This window comes from Bombus huntii, unplaced genomic scaffold (assembly GCF_024542735.1).
Source record: "Bombus huntii isolate Logan2020A unplaced genomic scaffold, iyBomHunt1.1 ctg00000105.1, whole genome shotgun sequence".
Taxonomy (NCBI): Eukaryota; Metazoa; Arthropoda; class Insecta; order Hymenoptera; family Apidae; genus Bombus; species Bombus huntii.
Window position 1 is genome coordinate 1 of NW_026099358.1, and position 26,961 is coordinate 26,961.

The 26,961-nt window shown below is 34.9% G+C and overlaps 3 protein-coding genes and 2 long non-coding RNA genes across 21 annotated transcripts; 3 read left to right on the forward strand and 2 right to left on the reverse strand.

The window, feature by feature from the left end:
- The first annotated feature begins 284 nt into the window (after positions 1–284).
- On the forward strand, positions 285–2,374 carry LOC126876912 (protein odd-skipped-like). The gene is made up of 2 exons (XM_050639728.1): positions 285–734; positions 1,838–2,374. Exons 1-2 carry the CDS (start codon positions 705–707, stop codon positions 2,372–2,374), a joined length of 567 nt encoding a protein of 188 aa, XP_050495685.1. The 5' UTR covers positions 285–704.
- Positions 2,375–5,149: 2,775 nt separating this feature from the next.
- Positions 5,150–5,949, reverse strand: LOC126876913 (uncharacterized). The gene is made up of 2 exons (XR_007694616.1): positions 5,747–5,949; positions 5,150–5,482 (listed from the first exon to the last, which is right to left on the reverse strand). It is a non-coding gene; the product is annotated as an uncharacterized LOC126876913 (long non-coding RNA).
- Positions 5,950–7,486: 1,537 nt separating this feature from the next.
- On the forward strand, positions 7,487–20,457 carry LOC126876915 (survival motor neuron protein-like). 9 transcript variants are annotated; one of them, XM_050639741.1, is made up of 5 exons: positions 7,487–8,371; positions 8,497–8,752; positions 19,713–20,010; positions 20,131–20,210; positions 20,279–20,457. In XM_050639741.1, exons 3-5 carry the CDS (start codon positions 19,889–19,891, stop codon positions 20,335–20,337), a joined length of 261 nt encoding a protein of 86 aa, XP_050495698.1. In that variant the 5' UTR covers positions 7,487–8,371; positions 8,497–8,752; positions 19,713–19,888; the 3' UTR covers positions 20,338–20,457. The 9 variants fall into 9 exon arrangements, with proteins under 9 accessions (XP_050495698.1, XP_050495697.1, XP_050495696.1 ...); XM_050639740.1 differs by lacking the exons at positions 7,487–8,371; positions 8,497–8,752 and adding an exon at positions 18,975–19,325 and having other exon boundaries at positions 19,432–20,010; XM_050639742.1 differs by lacking the exons at positions 7,487–8,371; positions 8,497–8,752 and adding an exon at positions 18,981–19,641.
- LOC126876914 (katanin p60 ATPase-containing subunit A-like 2) lies at positions 20,385–24,941 on the reverse strand. Of its 9 annotated transcripts, none has more exons than XM_050639731.1 (7): positions 24,044–24,941; positions 23,430–23,619; positions 23,052–23,340; positions 22,707–22,875; positions 22,518–22,648; positions 22,123–22,322; positions 20,385–21,972 (listed from the first exon to the last, which is right to left on the reverse strand). In XM_050639731.1, the coding sequence occupies exons 1-7, from the start codon at positions 24,045–24,047 to the stop codon at positions 21,612–21,614; spliced, it is 1,344 nt and encodes a 447-aa protein (XP_050495688.1). In that variant the 5' UTR covers positions 24,048–24,941; the 3' UTR covers positions 20,385–21,611. The 9 variants fall into 9 exon arrangements, with proteins under 9 accessions (XP_050495688.1, XP_050495687.1, XP_050495695.1 ...); XM_050639730.1 differs by having other exon boundaries at positions 23,430–23,970; XM_050639738.1 differs by having other exon boundaries at positions 23,914–24,941.
- Positions 22,772–25,562, forward strand: LOC126876916 (uncharacterized). The gene is made up of 2 exons (XR_007694617.1): positions 22,772–22,917; positions 24,935–25,562. It is a non-coding gene; the product is annotated as an uncharacterized LOC126876916 (long non-coding RNA).
- The last annotated feature ends 1,399 nt before the right edge of the window (positions 25,563–26,961 follow it).

Here is a 26,961-nt window from a genome sequence, read left to right on the forward strand (position 1 = left end):
CTCTATTGTCTGAAGATAGATTCTCTATAATTTAAGTAATTTATTCGTCGAGAATTGATATATAAAGACTTAAATAATAAATTAATTGAAAAATAATTTGCGACTAGTATTGAAAATTTCAATGAAAAGCATATGTATATAGTTTACGCTTCGAGAATTATATGTATTGAGAATATGTATTTGCGCTGATTCTTTGTCCCGCTTGTTATGGCATACGTGTTATAATGATCCTCTAACAATGCTTTCAGGTATGATATTGTATACATTCATCCAGTTTTATTCGACGCCGGTGTCACGTAAAATGGATACTTGGGTTGCGAGAGAAAAGAAAGCTGAGTCGTAGCCCAACTATTAATTCTCTTTTATCGAACTTTATTATGACTTTGGCACTTACAGTAGAATAACGTTGAACAGAGAAAGGGGTGTTGTACAAGAACAGCAACTAGAACGAGAACTCCCCGGGCTGGGTGAAGTCTCGGCTTATATACACCCTGGCTTGGGGATGTTGGGGGGTTTGGTGTGGATTCCAAGGAGTCCGAAAGTCGGGGTTGGGGCCTTATCTCTGATGGGGACTAAGATGCGTCGCGGCGTTGGCGTCCGACAGTCGGGAGTCGATGTCTTTTCTCTGAGAGGTAATTGGTGTCACACCGGCAATCGTTACGTCCGTTTTCATAGGCCTTGGCATCGTGTTTTGTGGATGCGCAATGGTCCATAACGTCTTCGTGTGGCAGAGGGTAAGAACATATCGCTATTAAAAAAGAAAACGAACACGTTAAAACACGTCTAAATCATCTTTTATGTGTATTTTACTCGGAAATCATTTTATCGTGAAATTTTGTTTTCAGAGTTACCATAATTTATCTGGTAGAGTTCATAAAAATTTTTCTGAAATCAATTGCAAGCTTTTAGGAAACCAGGATTTTTCACATTTTTAAGAAGCGTTATAATTATATTGCTGATCTTTATTTTATTCGTGCGAAATTGAAAAGTACGCAAATGGCGCAAAATGCATAAAATGCGCTAAAATATACGTATATAAGAAAACAAATCTCGATTAAAATTTTATTTCCTTGATTATGTTCGTAAAACTACAAACTTGTATAAAAATACGCATTCTAGTTATAAGTGTTAAAACATTCGATCTAGTCCTTATCACATTCATGAAAACCTCCATTTAACCATTCGTTGTATCAACGAACATTCATATGCAAAACTTACCACCTACCACATCCTCCGCGTATTAATATAATCCCCTTTTATAAATTATACACTTTAGAGTGGACTGGTTGGGTCAGAGTGATATAAGCTTACAAGTTCTCGAGGAGTTCTACCGAAGTTACATTTACGTTTGCATAATTTCACCGAAAAAGATACTCTGTAGAATGACAGGTTCGTTTGTTTATGTGATCCGCGATCGCAACTATTTCAAGGGGATTTTATAAATAACCATACACACGATATTCAGTGTATTTTCGTATTCTCGTTTATTTTTGGGAGATTTGTAAAACTGTTGAACAAAATAATTGAGTAACGATTATATTTGCTGAGAAAAAGTCTTTTTCTCTGTACCCCTCCTTCTACTTCAAGCATGTAGTATTGACAATAAGATTGACAATGGCTGAAAGTAATCCAAAAGATTTTTCACCATGGTTATCGGTAACGAAAAAGATTTGAATCATCTTTAATACTTATTCGTAACTAGAATCATTTCAACTAAAATGTAAATTCTTATATTATAACTTTTTTAATTTGTTATGGCCCCTGACTACAACCTATCATTTTTATTTCTAACCTATATTTTATTTCTAACCTATAACCTATCATTCTTATTTCGTAGGAGAAGACGAATGCCGTGAAGGCGTTAGCGCGCGAACAGTGCGAAGCGGCGGTACAGCTGCAGCGTCAGCAGCAGCTGCAACAGCACCAGAACCAGCACCAGCTACAACAGCAACAACAACTACGTGGCCCGTTAACCATCCACCATGCTGGCTGCCCAACGAAAGTCGGGCCCGTGACGAACCAACTAAATACCAGCCACGCAACGCACGGCCGAGCTGCACAGTACCAACACTATCATCACCATCATCATCATCGACACGTGTCAATGTCTCCACCGCTCTTGTTGCTCTCATCGCCAGCTCCGATCGCGGCGACGCACAATCATCTGAACGTGAGCGGACACAGAAACGTGGTTACGCCACCGGATACACCAGCAGATAGATCGCCACCGAGTCCTGGAAATAAGCTAAATAGATCGCAGCATTTGCCACGGGAAGCAACCGGCAGCGTCAGTCCTGGTCTTCCGGCTGCCACATTGGATCTAAGTAGCGCAGCAACCACCAATAGTCCGCATGAATTGTCCACGTTAGTTTAGAAATTTGGTCCGAACATTATATCTTCACATAGGATTGGAGATTAATAGTTGATAGTTAATTTACACATCGATCTTTTTATTTGTAAATTGGGTCGTGGTTTAGAGTTGGTTTGTAAAAATTCGGTCCTAATTGTTAAATGATGAATATTGATTAAGAATAATAGGCATTGATGTACCAATCTTTACTTGAGCACACGCATTGGAGATTTCACTTTTATTCAGTGAAACAGCAACTTCATTACTCGCTTATTCAATACGGCAATTGCATATATTTCATGGACATTTTAACAATGTTTTGAATAATTTCTAACGGTACAATTGTGATGAAGTGAAAAAAATCGTGATAAGAAACAGAGAGAAAAGTTGCTCGTTAATGAATATTGACCAGAAATAAAGTAATTTCTAAAGAATATCCCGAAGACGTCGTAGATATTACGAAAGGAATGATTAATTTATACCCGCGTGTATCTTGCCATTACCATACTATTATTATTATTATTAATATTGTTAGTAGTACTCGATTACATTATTATTAATATTAATATTATTGCCTTATTATTATTAATGTTATGGAACCTCTAGTCCTAGGTTACTTTCGCTGCCACGAAAGGATAAGATTTTCGAATTTTTTACTATTACGTGTAATTCAAGTTTTCCTGTTGCGCATGCGCAGTAGAAAGAAAGTTAGCGGAACTCAAATCTCGAACTATAGAGAGTTGAAAAGTAGTAAAAGTAAAAAAGCACGAATAACATTTGTATTTGTGCTGGATTAAGTTTGATAATTGAAAATTGAGTTTGATGATAACATTTTTTTCGTATTCGCTTTGGTAAATATTAGTTTTATTTAAAATTGAACAAAGCATTTTATGTTTTTCAAATACGGTACATAATCGTAATATCGAATTTTGTAAACTGATAGTAAGAAACTCTATAATTCGAGACTGGAACTTTGATCAAGTTCACATTGAACGTAAACTGACTTAATTTTGTTATTTAAGCGTGTATACTATACGTGTTTGTTCCTTCTTCTCTTGTGCGCAGGCTATAGCTTAATTACTTCCAATAAACGCAGTTATATCGAATCAATGACCGATACAAATTTAGATATTAGGATTATTTAAACAAGAGATTAAAAACTAAAAAGTATTGTTTTTATACTGCATATGTACATATGCAATATGAACGACAGTTTGTGTAATAATATGTCCCCTCTTCTTAGTTTACTTTTGTATATTTTGCGACATTTGATATTAATTTTATGAGGAACGTACTTACACTTTATCTTTGTAATTAAATGTGAAATGAAAGAAAAGAAATGACATGAGAAAAGGAAATTCGATGTACGAGTATATACGAATTGACGGAATTAAAATTTAACGCTATATTTAAATAGAAGACGTGAAATATCTTGTCATCTTAAAATAACTTGATCATTCCTATTCTTTTACATAAAAACACTTTTCGACTGTAACTTAAGAAACATGTCTGCTAACGTGAAACGTGCCAGAAAAAATTAACAACTTCCATTAAATTGGCAAATTTCTCATTAATATCGTAAAACTCGCGTTTACAAAGATCAGATCAGTGTACATAATATACAAAACAAATGCAGAATATATAAATATAGCACATACGTTCTGAATTATATTCGAATTGGGCAGGGTAACCAAGTGAAAATATGTAAATTTCACGATGTGTAATGTACACTTTATCGAACTTGTAAGTAGTGTAGAAATAGAATATTTTACACGTAACAAAATATACAAACGACAATACACAAGTTAAATTATTTGTTAGATCCATGTATAACAAGCATAGTACAAAAGTGTTTTAGCTTTATGTACTGGTAATTATGAGAAATACCAACTTAATAGATGTATTTGGTATGTACCTAGTTAAGAAAACAATAAATTATTCTGAACAGATAAAGCGTTTAGTAGCTTGTAAAGTATGAATTTTCGAAAACGTAAGTATTTTATATCTAAGTAGTTAAGAAACGCGAGCAAGGGAAATCAAACAAAGGAACAAAGTTTTTTTGTTTAAAAATATTTAATTTGTTGTTCTATTATCCGAGGTTAGAAGCGATAATGTACAAAATCTGAATAAATAAGATTCCTCAATATTATTGAATTTTAATTCTAGGGTAAAGTAATATATCCGCATATTTTATTTATATACAATATGTATAAATAATGATGTGATTTGACTAATTTTGTTGAAAGAATATTTGTACTTTTTACATAAAACTTCAGTCTTTTACAAACTTTCTTGTAATTAATAAACCAGTAAAAACAATATTAATAAAATCTATTAAAATTATAAACAAACTCATAAGTTTTAATTTTAGTCCTTAAAGGTTGAAATATTTTGCCCCAATGTCGAGACACTTGTTTCAATCCAAAACATTACTATACTGAATCGATAATGTTGCATGTGCCACGAAAATGATGATAGTGTCAGATAACTTGTTGTGAAACGAAAAAGCATTGCATGTACATTTCTGTTGTTTTGTTGACCATGAGTTTGATGATCTTTTAAACTTGCCCATAGCTAAGAAATCAAACAGTATATCTAAACGAAATTAATTTCAAATTATTTTTTAGGTTCTAAGCTTTTATCTAATCTTTCAGAAGTTGCAAAATTTATTCCACAAGAGTCTTTTTTATCATAACCAAGTACACATCTTAAAACCATTTAAGTCTTCCTTAGTAATTTCTTCTTATCTTTAATAGTAACGAAAATAATTTAGATGAACGTTTTAAAATTGACACCCTGTATATTAAAAATAAAAGATATATTTTCTTCATAATTGGATAGGCTTTTTACAATGGCAATGTACAAATATCAAAATTGCAATTATACTATAACATATGTATATATATAAGCTTCACATTTAAACACAAGATTCTTTATTATATTTTTTTAATACCAATATTTTAATAATTATAACAAGGGTTTTTTAACAAGAGATGTATAACATTGTATACAAATTTTCAAAAACCTATAGATAATTTCAGTTATGCTCTTGCATCATTAATTGTTGATGGAACTCTTACCTCAATTCCATCTAGTTCCTTAGACATTACTATTTGACAGCTTAGCCGTGACCTGAAATTAAATATTATATAACTGAATATGTCAATAAATATATTTATTGCTATACAAATTAATACTAATACACAATAAGATTTCTATTTATCCATTTGAAAATCAACATTGTAAATATGCTAATTCCAACATAGATTTGTAATGATTATAGGGTCATAAATAAAAAACTATGAAAATTTATTATAATTTCAGTTTCGTAGTATTCAGAGATAGCGATTTGAAATTCTACATTGAGATGCAGATTTCGAAATACCCAATACTAACCTGTTTTTACATAAATTTAAATAGAAAAATTCACTTTATAAAATATTAAAAGGTAATAGAATTAATAATGTGAATGATTTGATACTGATTATTAATATTACTGATTATAACGTATCTATTAATTCATATGCTAAATCCAACATGTCTAATTCTTCATCTGTTGGTTTGTCAGGAAGTGCATCATAAACTTCTTTCGAAAATATTAAACAAGTTAATGTTCCTTCACAAGCACCTATATCAATTATATTTTAAGATTACAACATACTTATATAATAAAGTATCAAAAGTTAAAAATAATAAGAATATTAAACTTGATAAAAATGAAAATTTTCAAATATTTTCTACCTCAAAATTATTTATTTTAAATTAAGTAAATTATGCTTCTTTAAAACATACCATATCCACCTAAATCAATTTCATTATTTACTACTATATCTAATATAGTATCTCCTACTTTCCCTTTTGCTTTGATTCTCTCTCCACTTGCTTTAACAAACGTTATATTTACTCTGAAAATAATATTTATGAAAGATAAAAATTATTTCAATATAATTATTTTCTTTATTTTTTGTGTTTCTTCAATTAATCTTCTCTTAATTATACCTTAATTATATGTATCACTTATGATAATAGAAATAATTTAAAAATAAGATATACTTGTCTTAATAATACATAAATAAAATTCGTATATCATATATTTATAACAGTGTTATATTTTTAGTTGTTCACTGTCAATGTTGTTCTTATTAATACTATTCTATTAATACTATGTTATTTTTCTAGATGTTATACTCCTACAAAGAGAAAAATTTCTTAGACATTATTATTAGCATTATTATTTTGACACCAATTTTATATTGGAAGGCAAGTACTGAAATTCTATTAAAAAAAGAAGGAAAGCACAAGAAAATTTGTATCACTTACTCTTGTTTTTCTGAAAGTGGTTGCGTGGTCGATATTCCTCTTGTTGCCTGCAAAAAGGGCAACGTTGTGTTGCTTGTATATTTTGAATAATTTGATGCAATACCGAGAATTGATCTCGAAAATTTTTGTAATTGATTTACTAACGCCATTCCACTGTTATAAATATCATGAGTATGGGACACCCTGACCGAACACCAGATAAGTATTGCGGAAAATATCAATTGTAGATCAATTGTACTTTGTACAAAAACTTCCACGGCATTCTTCGGCTGCTATACTGGGACGTTCCTTTACTGTGATAGGTTATAAAACGATTCCTAACACAAGTGACGTATCTCTACCGGACACGTGCTCTTCGGGCCACACGTTTTATGATACAAGACCAGCAAAATGATCAATGTGTAATTTTACATATCTTACATTTTTTCCAAATGAAATATTGTTTTTATTAAACGTTTAAAACCTCAGGCAACATTTATTTCATCTGATTTCAGTTTTACAAATATATATCTATAATACATATCTGTATAAATTACGGTCTGGTTATATCAAACAGGGACCGACACTCGCTAGGGAAAACTGCCCAAAAATTGAATCGTAAAAACCAATATGAAAGACAACAAATTTCTCGTTCTGCGGAACAAATAGAAATGAGCAGAGTATCTTTATCTTTATCTGAGACATTCAAAGCGTATCACGCATACGCTAAACCTGAAGAAAACTTTCTTGTCTTCCATGTTCATTTTTCCCTTTCCATTTCCGAACGGTTTCTTCTATATTTATTTATATGTTCGTGATTGATGCTATCGACAACATACAACTAAGGGGAAATACGAATAGTAATAGATAGATGTATAATTCATTATGCAATTTTATAGAATTAAATCTTATTTATCTTCAGATATAAAAACTATATTTACCAGCTGAAACACTAACGCATATGCAGTATAATATAATCTACTTAACAATCTCGTTTTAGTTATAATATGTGATTAATTCTTTTGCTATTTCGCTATAAACAGTTTCTTGTGCATACAATATTTTTTTATAGTATTCTAATATATTGTTAGATATTGTAAAGAAAGTAAAGTACAGTTATTGAAGTTTGGGAACATTCAATGTTAACCTTGCTTCAAAAAATAATCTTTAGAATGTATGGGGAATAGATTTTTAGTATTATAGTTGGTATAATGTCATCATTGTTTACAATGTGTTAGAGTTAAAGAAATGAGACAAATTAATATTTCAGAAGCAAATTCAATATTTAAATGATGTTATTTTAAAATGGCAGATGATATGAATGTTCTTTTTATACGAGGAAATGGAAACGTATGTATGGTAATGGAAACGTAATGGTTTTAACATTATTTTAGTACAAGATCTTAGCATAATAGTAATTAACAGTATCCACTACCTTTTAGTCAATTTTTGAAAAATGACATATATGATAATTTGCAATAGTTTGATAATAAAATACTTGTATCAATATTAATAACGTATAATTTGCTATCTCAAAAGGATACAGACTCAGCCAATGATAATGTTTGGGATGATAGTGCATTAATAGAAGCATATGATAAAGCAATATATTTAGCAAAAGAAGAAGTTATCAAGCGAATGGGAATGGATGTTGGAAATTCTCAACCGAAAGAAAACCTACAAAATCTTAAGCAGCCTAAACACGCAAGTAAATTACACAAGGTTGTGATTTTGATAGAATATTACAAATTTGATACAGAATATTATTAAATATATTGATTAAGAAGCAAATTATTTTATTTTGCTATTTACTTATATTTATTTGTATACACATCTTCTCTCTATAGAAATGGATCATAGGAGCACCTTATCGTGCAATATACTCAGAGGATGGAGAAACTTATGAAGCTATAATATCAAAAATTTACGAAAACAATGGCACGTGTTGAAGTGGTTACCACTTCTAAGAAAACTCTACATCTGGTCTTTTTTAGTTTTCTCAAGCACTGAAGCCATCGACAGCGTGTAGACAAAAGACTGCGACGAAGTCAGGCCATAAACAGTAGACAGGCGACGTTGGCTTCGGGGTTTTTCAGTTATTAGGTAACACAGCTAGCGTGCGGATCTGGACCAGCTCAAATTGTATTTTTACTTATTACACTTCTATTTAAATATATTTTCTACCTTACAATTTATCCACGTGTTTTCTCTGTTTACACACCGAATAACCTCAACAGGTTATGGGCCCAGGGCTGTAAATTGCAAGGTAGCAACGTGAAATGAATAAATTGTTAAAGTGTTGTGCTTAGTAAAATAAGGGATAGTGCTAAAATGGAATCAGCAAGTGCGAAGGTCGAGATGTTACGCGGCGAAGAAAATTGGCTCCAGTGGCGTTTTGTTATGCGTACACTTTTGGAGGAAGATGACGACCTGATCAACGTGTGTGAAGAGAATTTGTGTCATCCAGGTAACAGCGCGGAGAAAGAAATCGCTCGTGGAAGATTTTTGAAAGCAGATCGATTAGCGAGAAAATTAATCGTGACCTCAGTAGGAAAGAAACCGTTGGATCTTCTTTTATGTTGCACGACAGCACATGAAATGTGGAAAAAGCTGAATACAGTATATGACATGAAGTCGGATGAGAATTTAAATATGGTCCAGAAGCAGTTCTTCGATTTTAAATGGGAAGAATCTGAAAATGTCTCTTACAACCTATCAAAGTTGGAACTCATAGCGGCGAAGATGAAAGTCCTTGGGAGTGAAATTGGCGAGAAAATGCTGATAACACGCATTTTATCGGTGTTACCAAACAAATTCGATCATTTTCACAGTGCGTGGGATTCCGTGGAAGAAGAAAAGAAGACCTTAGACAGGCTTAGTACCAGGCTGATGACGGAAGAAATTAGATGGAAGAAAGACGACCAGGAAACATCGGTGGCACTGGTAACAAAAGGTAATAATTATAAAAGGGAACAGCAGAAGCAGTCAAGTAAACGTGAATACGAGAAACAAGGACCAAGTTGCTTTAACTGTGGAAAAGTTGGCCATCTAAAGAAGGATTGCTTTAGATGCTTTATATGCAAAAGGAAAGGCCACACTAGCAAAAACTGTTTTAAAAATAACAAAAGAAGCAACAATAGAGACAACCAGGAACCTAGAAACCAAAATCGGGATCACAGCGGAATTGGTCTATTAGGAAGTACCTCAGCGATACAAACGGCAAACGCTGATGTTTGGATAATCGACTCAGGAGCTACGGATCACATGACAGGACGACGGGAATGGTTCAGCGTTTTCGAAGAATTCGATAACACGGTGAAAATAGAGATCGGCGATGGTCCGTTCATGGATGCGTGCGGCAAAGGAAAAATCAGAGTAGAGACTTTTGTGGACGGCAAATGGGTAACATGTACAATGAACGATGTTCTATACGTACCAGGTATGAAAAGAAATCTGTTTTCGATTAGATCTGTCGCAAGAAGAGGCATAGATTTTTGTATTTCAAAGGAAGGGACCAATTGCATATTTTTACAAAATCAGAAAATAATAGCAAGAGGTTCTGTTATCGGAAATTTGTATAAAGTAGATATGCGAGTTATCATACCGTCAGTTTGTAATTTTAGCAATAGAGCGGAGTCAAACGCGGACACATTGCAGTTATGGCACGAACGGCTATGTCATCAGAACATCAGACATGTTAAAGAATTCTTAAAGAATTCAAATATGAAAGTTGTAGAGGACAATAACTTTTTCTGTGAAGGTTGCGCGTACGGGAAACAGCATAGATCGAGTTTTCACGAGAAAATCAATCGGGCGACTAAACCTCGCGAAATTATTTATACGGATGTATGTGGACCTATGAAAGTCGAGTCATTAGGCAAGAAACTGTATTTTCTGACATTTAAAGATGATTTTTCAAAATTCACAAAGATTTACTTCTTACGACGTAAGTCAGAAGTAATTGAAAAACTAAAAACCTTTTGCCTAGAAGTTGAAAATCAATTTAAGGATAAAATTAAAGAAATTCATAGTGATGGAGGGAAAGAATTCCAAAATAAAGAAGTCAAAGAATTTTTAAGAAGTCAGGGAATTAGACACACGATTAACGTCCCATACACTCCTGAACAGAATGGTGTCGCAGAAAGGGAAAATAGAACAATAGTAGAGGCAGGTCGGTCGATGCTATATTCGAAACCAAATCTACCGCTGTTCTTATGGGCCGAAGCCATGAACACAGCAGTACATGTCATAAATAAGACGAGGCCGACAAGACAAGATAAGAAAACACCATATGAACTGTGGTACGGGAAACCGCCGAATTTAGAAAAGTTTAGGGTTTTCGGTACTGAGTGCTTTGCTCACATACCTGCGGAGAAAAGGACAAAACTTGACAAAAAGGCTAACAAAGGATATTTGGTAGGCTATTAGATGACGGACGAGGGTATCGAGTGTACGTGCCAACAGTAAAAAATGTAATATTAAGCCGTGACGTAATATTTAAGCCTGAACTAGAAAATGCGAAATTCGTAAAATTAAGTTTACCGAAAATTGTCGAGCGCGAAGATGTGAGTGCGCAGAGCGATAGAGCATGTACGTATGAAAGTGCAGAGAGTGAACATGAAAAACAACCTCATGGAACTAGCGACAATATGAGACAATTGAGAGATAGAGATAAGATCAAACGAACCGATTTTTATGGTTACCCAGTAACGTACGTGGCGGAAAAATTACCGGTGGATTTTAACGAAGCGATGAGATCCGAAAAGAAAGAGTTATGGGAAACAGCTATGAATGATGAAATGAAATCGCACCATGAAAATAAGACGTGGATATTTGTAGAAAAACCTAAAGATCAGAAGGTACTTAGCAATAGGTGGGTTTTAACGATAAAGCTAAATCCGGACAACTCGGAACGATACAAAGCGCGACTTGTAATAAGAGGGTGTTCACAGAAAGAAGGCATAGATTATAAGGAAACATATAGTCCCGTTGCTCGGTTTGACACAATTAGATTAATGCTCAGTATTGCAGCCAAAAATAATTTACACCTCGGACAGTTCGACATTAAAACCGCATTCTTATATGGAAGTCTGAAAGAAGATATTTATATGAAACAACCTAAAGGTTATGATGATGGTACAAATCGGGTTTGTAAATTGCTAAAAAGCCTATATGGCTTAAAGCAGTCTCCAAGATGTTGGACGGAACGTTTCACAAAATTTATCTCGAACTTAAAATTTTATCAGAGTAACGCAGATCCTTGTTTTTATATTTATACAGAAGACGACAAATTAATGTTGATGACCATATACGTAGACGATGGACTGGTAGCAGCTTCAGACGAATCTTTAATTGATAAATTCTTCGATGATTTAAATAAAGAATTCAAAATTACGAGTTCGAAAGAAGTAAAGAGTTTTCTTGGACTTGAAATTAATAGATTAGAAGATGGTTCAATATTCATTCATCAGAGTAGGTATATCGAAAACATATTGGAAAAATTTAATATGAATGAGGCAAACAGTGTTTCTACACCTATCGAGACTAATTGGAACGAAAGTAACATAGGCGATAATGATTGTAACGCACCATACAGAGAAGCCGTAGGGAACTTAATGTTTTTACAAACCGTAAGTAGGCCAGATATTAGTTTTGCAATAAATATAGCGGCGAGACACTTAGAGAATCCAAACCAGTATCAATGGAAATTAGTCAAACGAATTTTGCGCTACATAAAAGGGACCGCAGACATGGGACTCTTATATACAAAAGCAGGCAGTCTCGAAACCTTTAGCGACGCTGATGTCACGTAAAATAACAAAATAAAAAAAGGAATTTGAGGTAAAAAATAAAAAAAGAAAACTTTATTTTTTTTCTAACATCAATACACTTTACAATTTACTTCCGAACTCTAGGCGTGACTTTCTAAGACTGACTCTTATGATTTTACTTTCGATCGGATCCGATTACTTTCTTTTGTCATCCCTCAACATCCCCACCGTCCATGCATTTGCTAGGCGTCCGCGATCGTTGCCACGTGCTCTTTCTTCTAGAACCTTCGGTGGAAGGACCGTTGGGATGTTGATGGTTCATTAGGCACTTCAGCGATATACATTGTCGCCGAGTGCCGCCACATCTTTATCTCTATCGTCAGTCCGTCGGATTTGAAGTATGCCGGTCGTGACATACCCCCCTGGTTAGATTGATCTTGGTCCTCTAAGATCGTAGTAGAATGGAATTATTTAAATGTAGATCAAAGGATATGTTTATGCTTTTTTTTCAGGAATCGCTATGAATTGATTTTCTGCATGTTATGGTACAAAAGTTATTTCGTTAATCTTAAATATAGCAATTTTACAATATTTGTTAGTGTTCGAGAAGCTAATATTTTCAGAGGCGTAATCATGTTGTAGTTTTCGATCGTGAATTGGTTGGGTTTGTTTACAAAGCGTAATTCCTATCCCGTGAATTTAAGGCAACTAATTAAGGGTATTGTTACTAGTGCTAGGGTCAGCATTATCCTGAAAAAAGTACGCTTTCAATCGGTTACCATGTATCTTTTTCTTAGCATTGTCGATAGAAATAATGTAATAAGGAGTTTTCACATCGTTAATTCTGTAGGGTCCTAACCATTCAATGTCCAACTTATCTCTTTTATGGTCGTTGTGAATTAAAACAAAGTCTCCTTTCCTAAACACAGTCTGAGTTTTAACAATCTTTCTTTCTTGGTCTCGCTTGTATCGTTGCTTATTCTGAATAAGTGTTTTGTGAGCTGTTTCCCAATATTTATTCAACTGTTTTTGCCAAAGTGAGTACATATCATCATAGGTAAGTGTGGGAAATTTGGATATTGCGGAAGGTAAGTTAGCTTTTCGCCCAAAGGTCAATTCAAAGGGAGAGAATCCTGTTCCTTCATGTTTCGCGGTGTTGTACCCTAAACAAATGAAATTAAGTACTTCATCCCATTCTTTGTCATTGTCGTGTAATGCAGTACGAATTAAATCTTTAACTGAGGCATGCGTTCTTTCGAGGGATCCGTTACTTTGTGGGTGAAATGAAGTTGTTTTGATGTGTTTGATTTTAAAAGCTTCTTCAAATTTCGTCATTAAATCACTAACAAAATTTTGTCCCTGATCTGTTAGGATCGTTTTTGGTGCCGAAAATATGTAAATATAGTGTTCAATAAGCGCGTTAATTATGGATTCAGTTCGTTGCGTTTTAAGGGGAACTAGTATCAGATATTTCGTAAGTTCATCGTGTATTGAAAGTATGTATTGGTTTCCGCGTTTGGTTTTCGTCATCGGTCCTATGATGTCCATAGCGATTTTGTCGTTAGGGTTAAGTGGCGTGTCTGAGATTTGTGGGGATTCTTTGGGTCTGATACGTGTTAGTTTCTCCTTTTGACATGTGTCGCATGTTTTCACAAAGTTTTCTACTCTTTCTAAAAGTCCGGAAATTTTGAATTTATCCTTGATCCGTTGATACGTTTTCTGTATCCCTAAATGTCCTACGGTGTCGTTATGGTTTTCCTTTATTGCTTGTATTATTTCGTTTTCGTCTAGTTTTAAGATGGGATTAGGTGCATAAGTAATTTTCTTGTACGTGTCGTTAAAATATATTAGCATGAGTTTAATCTGTGTTTTCTCTAATTCAGTGAAGTCGTTATTTCCTATGCCGATTTTTGTTGTATCTTTAAGAATTTTGTAAAGTCTTCTGATCCAAAGTGTCTCGTCGTATTCTCCTAAGTCGTTTCGAGTTAATTGGTAAAATGTTTGGTCATTTGGTTTAATTTCTAAGAGTTTCGGATTCTCGTTGTTGTCTTTCCATGCGTTGAATGAATTAGTGTGATCAATTACTAGGTCGAGGTTAACTACTTCGTCGCGAGTTAGTGCGTGAACTCTAGATAAAGCGTCTGCAGCTGTGTTATCTTTACCCTTTGTATATTCGATTTCATAGTCATATTCTTCGAGTCTAAGTCTCCAACGAATCAGTCTGCTAGAAGGGTCTTTGCAATTGTGTAGCCACTTAAGAGCTTGGTGGTCGGTTCGAATAATGAAGCGTCGTCCTAACAAATATTGTCTTAATCTTTTCACGGCCCATACGATGGCTAAGAGTTCCTTTTCTGTCGTGGTATAGTTTCGTTCGGGTGGATTCAGTGTTCTTGAAATGTAACAACAAGGATGACCGTCTTGCGACAGTATTGCTCCTAGTCCTTCGTTACTTGCGTCGGTAGTTAAGGTAAAGGTTTTGTTAAAGTCAGGATAAGCTAATATTGGGAAATTACAGAGTTTGTCTTTTAAAGTATCAAAGCTAATCTGGTGTTTGTCAGTCCAATGGAATGGTGTGTCCTTTTTTGTTAAGTCTGTAAGGCTTTTCGCGATTTTGGAAAAGTTTCGAATAAATTTGCGATAATAACCTGCTAAACCTAAGAATGATTTCACGTCCGTGGCATTGCGGGGTAATCGAAAGTTTTTTACAGCGTCTAATTTCTTGGGGTTTGGTTTGACTCCTTCGGATGAAACTACATGGCCTAAGTATTCTAATTCCGGTTTTACGAATTCACATTTGTCCGGTTGCAATTTAAGTCCTAATTCTCTGAGTCTCTGAAATACTATCGCGAGGTTTTCGTTATGTTCTTGAATCGTTTTTCCGAATATCACTATGTCATCCAAATAAACAAAGCAGTATTTTCCTACAAGTCCAGCTAAGGCTCTGTCCATTAATCTTTGAAAGGTAGCGGGTGCGTTTTTAAGTCCGAATGGCATTCGATTGAAATGAAAATGCCCTTGCGGTGTCGAAAAAGCGGTATATTTTTTAGATTTCTCGTTCATTGGAATTTGATGGAATCCTGAGGATAAATCAAGCGCCGAAAAGAATTTTGCGTTTCCTAGTTGTGTTAAAATGTCGTCTATATCAGGTAAAGGGTAAGCGTCTTGTTCTGTGAGTTCATTTAGTTTCCTGAAATCGATAACTATCCTCCATTTCTGTTTTCCTGAGGCGTCTAATTTTTTCGGAACTACCCATACCGGAGAGTTATAAGGGGATTCGGATTCTTCTATAATATTTTTCTTCAACATGTCTCCTATTTGTCGCGAAATCTCGTCACGGTGACATTCCGGTGGTCTATACGATCGTGTGTTAATAATTTTGTCTTTGGTTAACGAAATTGTGTGCTGAGTTAAATTAGTACAGGGTAAAAGATCGGTTTCTAAATTAAAGATGTCAATATAATGAAGGATAATCTTTTCGATGGATTCACGGATTGGTTTTTCAATGTGATCTGTTCTCACTAGGCTTTTTAGTTTTGATACGTTGGAAAAGTCATGAGAATTTTGAATATTGCTAGAAATTTCAACGTTTTGCTCTCCAGTGTTGATAAAACATACTTTAGTTGGTTTGCCTTCCAAATAGATTGTTTGAACTCTGTTTTCTCCAGGAGTCAAATGTATTGGTTTCTGAAATAAAATGGTTTTGTCGTTTAATCGGATTTTGTCATTGGATATTGAATAGTTATACTTCTCTAAACATGGTAGCCCAATGATTCCGTCTTCGATAATAGGGAAATTGTTCGGTACTATGTGAAAAATGTGATTTTGTCCAAAAATTCGTTTCGTTACGTATTCGTTAGTTTCGTACTTGTCTCGTCCCATAGAAAATTTTTGTTTAGGCCCTATTTGTATCGCGTTGACAGTTTTGTTACGTTTCACCAGGTTTATCCCTGCTCCTGTGTCGACCAGAAATACTCGCTCTTCGGTTCGGGTTGACAAAGGTATTGCGAGTAATCTTCCCGTGGCGATGTTGACTCGTATGTCTCGTACGGTTCGTCCATCTCCTGGTTCGATGTTGTTTCTTGTATTTCGTCCCATTCCTGGACTGCCTGGAATCCTTGCGGGTGGTCGATCGCGCTGGCTCGGTGGTAGAAAATTTTGACACTTGTTGGCAATGTGTCCCAGCTTTCCGCACTTGAAGCACTTCATCTGCATATGCTGGTTGTCGGGGCGATTACTAACCGAAGGTAAGCGATTACATGACCAATTAGGTTGTCGTTCTTCTCGCAAGTAGCGTTCTACATCGGCTGCCTTTTTTTCAGCTTCCGGAAGATTCAAGGGTTCACTGCTTAATAGTATTCGCCCTATGTCGCGTCTGAGTCCCTTTAGGTACACACGAACAGTCTTCTTCGTGATTTCTTCAGTCATAATTTTACGTGTTAGTGGTTGTGGGTACTCATTGGTTACTGCGTACAGCAAACGGTTGAGTATTCTTCTAAACCGAATATTAAAACTTTGCACTGATTCCTCGCGTCCCTGTCTCAACTCTCGTAATTGTTCTTGGTACTCATCCGAAGTCACTTGTGCTGCTAAGTTATTTCTCAGTGCGTCGTACAGATCACTGTAACACTCAATAGGAATGTTGCGAATACTTTGGGCTGCTTTCCCCACGATTTTTTCCACTTTTATTGCTTTTAGCAATAGATCTTGCTCCATACAGCGATCCTTCATACTTCTCACTTCTTTGATGAAGTCTTCAACTCCTACATCATCATCTCCGTTGAGCGTTGGGATGTAGCGTATTGCATCCTTAGCTCGTAGAGTGGGAGGAGCGGGCGAAAAATAGCCTCTTTCTTCCACCTCGGGTTGTTCGCTGTCGAGGTGGACAGGTGGGGTGTCTGAAGCTGCTAACCCTGACAGTTTGCGTGCTTTTGCCATATTCACAGTACGATTGATTGCTGTCGACGCACTTTCATTGTCTTCGGTGATAATGGAAGCAAATTCATCGGTCGCAGGGGATCCGAACCCAGTCCGTAGCGCTGCGACGGTTTTCCCGAGATTCTCGATTTCTGCTGCCCTGTGTCTGTTCTCTTCGTCATTTTGCATAGACAAATGTAACATTTCCTCTCGTAAAAGGGCAATGTTCTCGTTCTGTTTTTGAATACTGTCCCATATTGCTCGCAACATTGGGTCAGTTGAGGTTGAAGTTTGAGATTCGTTTGCCTTAGACATTATTGCGCTGATTTATAATTTTCAGACGAAGACGAGTCTTGGCTACTGAAGCTAAATTTTCTTTCACGGTAACGTACACAGGAATTCAGTTTACCTTTTATTGTTACTTCACTTGGTTCGTGATAGTTACTTTGTTGTTGCGGATGACCGTAGTCCCAAATAATTCGATCTTCCGTAGATGATGAATGTCTTTTGGTTTCCGAACAAACACTTTTCACTATCCTGGCAGGATCGCCAAAATGTCACGTAAAATAACAAAATAAAAAAAGGAATTTGAGGTAAAAAATAAAAAAAGAAAACTTTATTTTTTTTCTAACATCAATACACTTTACAATTTACTTCCGAACTCTAGGCGTGACTTTCTAAGACTGACTCTTATGATTTTACTTTCGATCGGATCCGATTACTTTCTTTTGTCATCCCTCAACATCCCCACCGTCCATGCATTTGCTAGGCGTCCGCGATCGTTGCCACGTGCTCTTTCTTCTAGAACCTTCGGTGGAAGGACCGTTGGGATGTTGATGGTTCATTAGGCACTTCAGCGATATACATTGTCGCCGAGTGCCGCCACATCTTTATCTCTATCGTCAGTCCGTCGGATTTGAAGTATGCCGGTCGTGACACTGACTATGCAGGCGACAAAGAAACAAAAAAGTCGACATCAGGCGTTGTATGTAAGTATGCGAATGCGGCCATCACATGGCAATGTAAGCGACAACAATGTATAGCTTTATCTACGACCGAAGCTGAATATGTCAGTGCAGCCTCAGGAGTGAAAGAAATTATGTGGCTAAAGAAAATATTTCTTGAATGTAAATTAGAGATCCTTAAGTATATGCTATGTGTAGACAATACTAGTGCCGTGAAATTAATTAAGAATCCAGAATTCCATCAAAGAAGTAAGCATATTGACGTAAGATATCATTTTTTGCGAGATTTATACAATAGAGGCGAAATTGATATAACGTATGTAACAAGCGAAGAGCAATTGGCGGATATATGTACAAAGGCATTGCCAAAACCGAGATTTGAATATTTAAGGAAAAAGTTAGGTTTGAAAAGTAAAAAAGATATTAAGATGTAATTGTTTGTAAACATGTAGAGTTTTTAGGGAGGGTGTCGAAGTGATTATTACTTCTCAAACAAAAAGAGGAAAAACTCTACATGATCTGTTTAGTCTTCTAGTTTTTTTTTTTGTGTAATAAATTAATTTGTATGGAAAAGAGAAAGGCGGCTGGCAAATGTACTTGAGAAGGCATTGACAAATTAATTTTCAGATATTTACGACAAGAGTTAGAAAATATTAAGAGATAATTTGTAAATTTGAGATAATTGTTTGTAGGGATGTAGAGTTTTAGGGAGGGTGTTGAAGTTCACTTCTAAGAAAACTCTACATCTGGTCTTTTTTAGTTTTCTCAAGCACTGAAGCCATCGACAGCGTGTAGACAAAAGACTGCGACGAAGTCAGGCCATAAACAGTAGACAGGCGACGTTGGCTTCGGGGTTTTTCAGTTATTAGGTAACACAGCTAGCGTGCGGATCTGGACCAGCTCAAATTGTATTTTTACTTATTACACTTCTATTTAAATATATTTTCTACCTTACAATTTATCCACGTGTTTTCTCTGTTTACACACCGAATAACCTCAACAGCACGTGTGTTGTAAAATTTGTAGGTAATACCTTTAGCATGATGGTTATGTCAATTAAGAAATGTACTAAAAATACATATATATATGAAGTAAAGGCTTTCGCATAGTCTATCACAGTGTCATTCAGCAGGTCCTTAACTGGGCAGGAGTACCTGTCAATGTCTATGGGGAGACCCGTGGGATATAGGGTCATGAACCATAAACATGCATGTTACTTATTGTTCATTATTAGCTGCTTGGAATATAATTCTCCTCATTAGACGAGTGATTATTACTACATATATCAAGGCAAACATTTATACATATACATTTATGCACGGGAAATTCTAATACATTGCCTGTAAGGACAGTAACCGAATGGCACTCAGTCATTCTATTAAATGACAAAAATTTCTTTTACTCTGTGTTTAGGCTATGGTAATACACAGAAAGTCGAGTTGAGTTCTCTTTTAGAATCAGAAGGTTTGCAAAGTCAAATAGGACAACAAAAGAAAGCTTTGGAAGAGAAATTCAATGAAGAGAACGATGAGACTTGTGAGACTAATTTTTCTACAAATGTAAATTCGAAAAAATATAATGTAGAAAAAATGGATTGTGACTCTGAAGAAGCAAATGCGTATAAACATCACTTCATACCGGGACCATCTTTCAATTCGATGACTGATATAATGCCACCTGCACCTCCTTTACCATCACAATTAATGGCCAAGTAAGTACAATTTAAAAATTCTAATGGAATGCTGAATACTTCTAATATTAATAAGTAATTTGGAATAAGTTTAACATTTTATTTGGAAAAAAAATACGAAATTTTAATAAAATGTACTAGATTACCAGATAATGATACAGACGCACTTTCAAGTATGTTGATGTCATGGTATATTAGTGGTTGCATGGTATATTACACAGGTAATTATTTCATATAAGTATTTTATTGTATATTAAATTTTCAATGGACTATGTTATTTCTTTTGTAGGTTATTACCATGGTTTGAAACAAGCAAGAAACAATCAAGAGAACAGGAAGAACTGTTGATTATATCAATTTTTTCAATAACAATATAACAATAATATAAGATATAATAAAATATAAAACTCATTGTATTTATTTACTTCAATTATTTGAAATAAAGAACAGCTTTATTTTCATATAAGACTTTAAGACTTTTTTAAAAATAATTACTAAGATAAGAAAACATAAAAAACATATTTTTGATAAAATACACTCACATATATATGTCGGGTTATCATTAGGATTTAAGGCGCGTAATGATCCTTCGTTTGAATTAGCCATTGTTTTACGAAACAGAGAATATATTTACGCGAATAAACAAGGTTTTACAAAATATTATGAATAATGAGTTTAATAAATAATAAGATTAACAAACGATAAGTTTAACTAATAATTAGATTAAAGATTAATAAGTTTAACGAACAATAAGAGGAACGAATAATATGTCTTACGAATAATGAATTTAACGTATAATGAGATTAACGATTGATAAGTTTCACGAATAATGAATTTAATTAACGCTATTAACAATGTTCCGGGGTTCAAACGAATCCACGGTCAACAGGATAACTCTTTACTATGTGTAGAATAATTTTAAACACAAACTACAATTGCTGAGACACTCGGTAAATTGCTCGATGTATCACTTTCCAAGGTGATCACACGAATGAATATCTGATGAAAATCTTTTTCGCTATACGATTGCATTTGTTTGTTATATGCTCGCTGGAAACATCGAGAAGGTTCCAATCGTTGTTGCTAGGCAATTTCTGTCAAAAGTTTGTTGTATACTCTTTGGAAACATCGAGAAAGATTCAAACGCCGTTACTAGGCAGTTTCTGTCTGGAGATTGATTCCTAATACAACGTGTGTCCCATTATATCGACATCTCTAAAGTACAATTCTATGTGATTTCTAGGGAGAACAATACAACCGATCCACACCTTCGTCAGGCAAAACGTTTATCCCGTGACCGTGGCTACGTTCGGCGACCAGTTGTCACCTCGAACCCACTTTCGCTTTCACAAATATCAAACAATTACAAATGACAATTGCTTAATTACAGTTATGATAAAATCTAGGCTAAAGCATTAGAAGGCTTCCTCAAAATTGCAAAGGGAAGGCTCCGGTTTTCCTTTCATCTCCGACATATATAATACAAGGATATAATACAACCGAACATTTTAAACTTAGCCTATAGCGCGCGCGCGCACACACATGCACACACATACGAATGATTTCTCGAACGATAATCCATTTATTTATATTTTTCAATATCTGTCCTTACGATTGCGTATTTATTTGTTCCACGTATCATATTTATCTATTTGCATAACTGTAGGTGACATTTTTTTTAACAATTTTGCTAATATTTCATAACTTTTTAATTCATATTTCAAAGTGGTAACAGGTGTTTCTTTCTTTTCAAGTCTCCTCCATATCGGGCTTATTTCTAGTAGCCACGCTTGCTTACAAAGCAATTTTATATCTGCACAAGAATATCTTTCAGTACATTTTACTATGTGGTTTACAATATCTGTATTTTCTAATAAGTGGTTGCTAAGGTATAATTTGAATATACCAAGTCGAGCAACTTCATTGGGTAATGATACGTATATTTGCTTTTCGAGACGCCTGAGTAAAGCTGCATCAATGCCCCTAATAACATATTTACAATAAATATTATCGTTCTATTATACTAATAATAATGAAGGAATACTTCAAACAACACAATAACATATTTGGAATTTGGAGAAATATTACGATATTTTCTACTTAGAAAACATTGAAATAACGTGATATACGTACCAAGGGGAATTAGTTGTAGCCAGAAGAACTACATTAGAATTCTCATTAGACACTAATCCATCCAATCTAGAAAGAAGTTCTGATCTGAATCTCTTTGCAGGTTCAGACAATATACAGTCTCCTTTATTTGTGGCGATCCAGCCAATCTCGTCGATAAAAATAATTGTAGGCGAATGACTATAGGCAAGTTCAAATAAAACCTGTTCAGTTTAACAAATGTATTATTCATTAAATATTATATTCGAAATTCCTTAAATTCATTGCCTCATCACGAATATGATATCATTTCGTTTTCCAAACAACTATTCTATTTATATATAAATGACGAAAAATAAAATCAAATCTTTTTATACCTAGAATCTCTCCTTCATAGACAAAGGAACAAAGAAACTTACATAGACAAAGCAACTTACACGTATATACTTCTCGGAATCGCCTCTCCATTTGCTGACCAATGAGCTGGCAGTTATGTTAAAAAAGGTGCAATGGCATTCTGTCGCGACTGCCTTCGCTAACTTCGTTTTCCCTGTTTTGTATATTTCTTGTAAACACGTACAGAAATGAAAAGAATACGAGTATCTTACCTGTACCAGGTGGGCCGTACAGCAAAATACCTTTCCAGGGGGAAAACGGGCCATCAAAAAAGATAGGATACTTAAGGGGATACACAACGGCCTCCTTAACAGCGGTTTTACATTCCTCTAGGCCTATAACGTCATCCCAATGTACATTTAATTTGTTTACTATGATCTCCTGTGACGATACAAAGATAAAATGGCGTCTTCTCTATATTAAGTAAGTGTTACGTAATTTGATATTTGAAGCGTTACTGAAATCACGTCATCGTCGATATACGTTGGACGGTTTATCGACGGGAATTTTATCGTTTAAAAGCTTTACGATACGTATATTAATCGAAAATAACTTACGCATGAGATGTCCTCAGCAATCTTTCGTAATTCCGGATTATCTGAATAAAGCTTTTCAACGCATTTCAATATCTTCGATTGCATGGATTGTTCCATTGGGACGTTAAATAGCTCTTCTGATGAACGTCCATCATTCTCATTGGGGAATATTGACGTCACTGTCATTGCGAGATTAATATGATTCGTATTGTCATCAGTTATCTTCTGCTGTAGATTCGTCTCTTTCACAGGCTCACTTCTCGCTTGTTTACTAACAGATTTGGCTTTTGTCTCAATACTTCTACAAACACTGGATCATATTGTAATACGATACGTTGAATACGATACGTTGAATACGTTGAATACCGTTTAATATCGTTAAATAATTTAAATTCTTACGTTTTGCTTGCATTTGTCACTTCCCTCGTCATTTCCCTTCCAGTTATTTTCTTACACAATATGGGATATTTTTGAAATTTCATCTTGTAATAATTTTCATACTCTGCAACGATAATTTCCAAATCGATGTTGTCGCAAACCCGATGTTCGGGAGATAGACGAGCTTCCCGGAATAATACATCGCTAACGTCTATATACATAAAAAAATGTAGTTTTTAATTAATTATAGTTTTTAACTAATTAAAAATATTTTTCGCAATGACTGAACACTATAAGATAACCATCAAACAACTGTTTTATCTCTAGGTAAGACAGGCAAAAGAATGTATTTACTATATAAATCCTCGAAGATAATTTCTTGTCTTCTGCTTTTTAATTTCCAATTTTTAGATGGATAAGAATAATTTGAATTTATACTTCATATATTTGTTTATAACTAGTTAATCTACATAATCGATTGAGTTATTCTTAACTACTGAATTACCGATGTCGAATTTTCAAATTTGGTTTCGCCTTCTCTCTCCATGATGTCCACTGATTTCTATTTCGATTGGTCACTGACACTATTCAAAAGAATTGGAACTAGGAATATATTTTAATTATAATATACTCACCCATTGTGTTCCAAATAATCACATATAAGGTGTAATATGTTCCGATGACGTTCCGAAATACGACTCTCCTCCTAATATAATTATTTTTTCATTACAATAATATAAGGTTTTTCATGTAATTTTTTGTTACATTTGCGAATTCAACGAGTTACACATGATTTTTCATGAAACACGAACGTTAAAAATATTTGATACAGCCTAATTATAAAAATTGTTAGAAGCAAAAGTCATAGATACTATGTGCGAGTATCGCATGAAACGAACAGCTATTAAGAGAACTGCAGCAATATTACAAATCAAATAACAAAACACACTCGTCTGTGACGTGGAAATTCTAAAATCTAAAATCTAGAATATTCCTTACCTTTTTTCGCAGATTATAAAATATCTTATTCATACTACCTTGCATCGATAAATCACCGTTCATAGTGACACTTTCAAATCGCCTATCGTTTCTCAATGCATACGAGAATTTCCGTTTATTGCTTTAAAAACAACCCGTCCATTGCGTTTCTCTTAAAAAATTCTTTCAACTCTGTTGAAAACCGAGCATCAAACAAGAGACAAACGATTTGTTGTCATGGAAATGTTTGGTTCACACATAAGCAACGCACAAATATAATGATAGAATAGCTGAGTGTGTGTACTGTATAGTAAGATGGATGCAACATGGAAATAGAAAGAGAACACCATGTATAGATACTTCCTGTCCTTGTTTAATCAGGCATGCACACTAGTGGACACTGACGCTGCTCGTATACCGCTGTTACATATTTCCTGTACAAGTGCGCGTCATTAGACAAGGACGGAACATCCTCTCTCTACTTCTCTATCGCGTTTTTAGTTCGCTCACGAGCTCTGTACTTATATCTATTACATTTCCACCATAAGCAGCGGCCGTGCAGTGACTTACAAAAGTTCCGAACGGTTCCATCCTGGGCGGACGGTTAATTGCGTTCGGTACTTCGAGGCAGGAAGGTGAGTACAGAATCGCTCCTCTTAGTACTCTTATTAGAAGTGTTATCATCGAATATAAGTTTTTTCAATAAATTCTTATCGTTTTACAATCTTTCTAGAATACAATGACGTCAGCAATCGATCATTTTCGCGAATTTATTGTAAAATAATTGGGGGAATATCTGGAGTTCTTTATCGGTTTCGACTGTAAAATCAGCAACTATTCGAATTTTTCATTCATAATTGTGACATTTTCGACTCTTCCGTTGCCAAGACTCTCTTGAGAGATTTTTGGCACGTTCCATCACCCTTGTTAAACGAGTGCACATTGGTGGATATATTGATTTTAAAAACCAATACGTGTACGAGATTTATTATCTCACTGGGACAAAGAAATCCGTTTTATTCGCGAATTTTCCGTGTTTCTTCTTAATTTTCGTGAGTGTCTGGCGCGGAGCATTATTTGAATGAACTTTTCATCGTTCAGATTATATTTCGTTTAAAAAGATTGAAATTGATGTCGAGAAGAAATGAAACAAGGTGCTCGGGCATTCTTTCGTTTCCCGGGGAAAGAGAAATATGAAAAAAAACGGTCGTTCTTCCTTCTGCCATTTTCGTCCATTACCAAAATGGCATGACCCAAGTGTCCCGGGCCGTGAATCAATCAAGCGAATTTTGAATAATTTTTGAATAATATCCAGTTAATAATTTGTGAAACAAATTAATTTCATTTTATTGTTGGAAACAAATTAGTTGGATTTTTCTTTCTTTAGCAGTTTTTGCCAGAGTTGACCTGACGTGCTACTTCAGTTTCCATCTTCGCTTCTTGAAACTTCCAACGTCCTTGGTGTTGGAGTCTCCTTGCCCAGGTGAGTACATAGCTTCTAGATACTCGTCGCTGTTCATCCTTACGAGCCTCTCGAGCTTTAGTTGTCAATTGTTATCGTTAAAGGAAGAGAAGCTCGCGACAGATGTTATCAAACAAATCGTTTATTCTCGAAAAGTTCGAACTTGTTCGTTGCGTTTGAATATATATGGACGGACGCCATTTTTCATGACATCATCATGATTTGTCATGTCGTGAGTATAGCTTCTGACTACCATATGTTTGTGATTTATGTGAAATTTGACCACTATACCGTGATAGAATAATATTTCCAATGAATTATAAATATTTTACATTGTGAATTATAAATATTTGTTACAAATTATATCGTACTTGAGATGAAAATGAACCATATATCTGCTTATGGAATATGAGGTAGTAAATCATTCGAAACATAATAACGATTAATTAAGCACATATACAATAACGTTTACGAATGAATATTGCGAATTATTGTATGGCTTTAATGCGGTATTTAATGTTTTGATTGCGGTCTTTGAAATGGTATCATAGGTGCTGATATAATATCGCGCGAAAAAGGAAAGACCAGTGGTTAATATTGCAGGTGCACCAGTGCGTTGCGCTCGTCGAGGGTGGTTTTGACGCTGGTGCCGAGGAAAGGCGCAGAACGTGTTCGATCGACCCGCGAACGTAGCCTGTGCTCATACTGCGACAGAGTTCGTTTCAGTTAGGCTCAGTCGCTGTTTGTCCGTCGACAGCGTATAGTCGCGTCGGCCTACGATTCCTTTTTTCTTCTTGTTTCTTGCGAACTCTCTCGCAACAGCCGTTCTATACGTACGCCGCCAGTATATCGCGTGATCATCGTTCCCGTTGCTCCCCTTACCCTCTCACGTCCTTCGAAGAAGACCTCCCTTTGGTTTTTCCTTGTTTGGAGGGAATTCATCGCTCGGACACATGGACTGCGAAGTACGAGGGTATTCCAATTTTTTAATATATAAATTTAGTTTCCTCTATGGTGTTAGAGAACATAACGCGAGCATTTTATGATATAACGAATATATTCGTATATATTTTAGTTTATTCATTCGTCAAATTTCCCTAGTAGGCCGGCCTG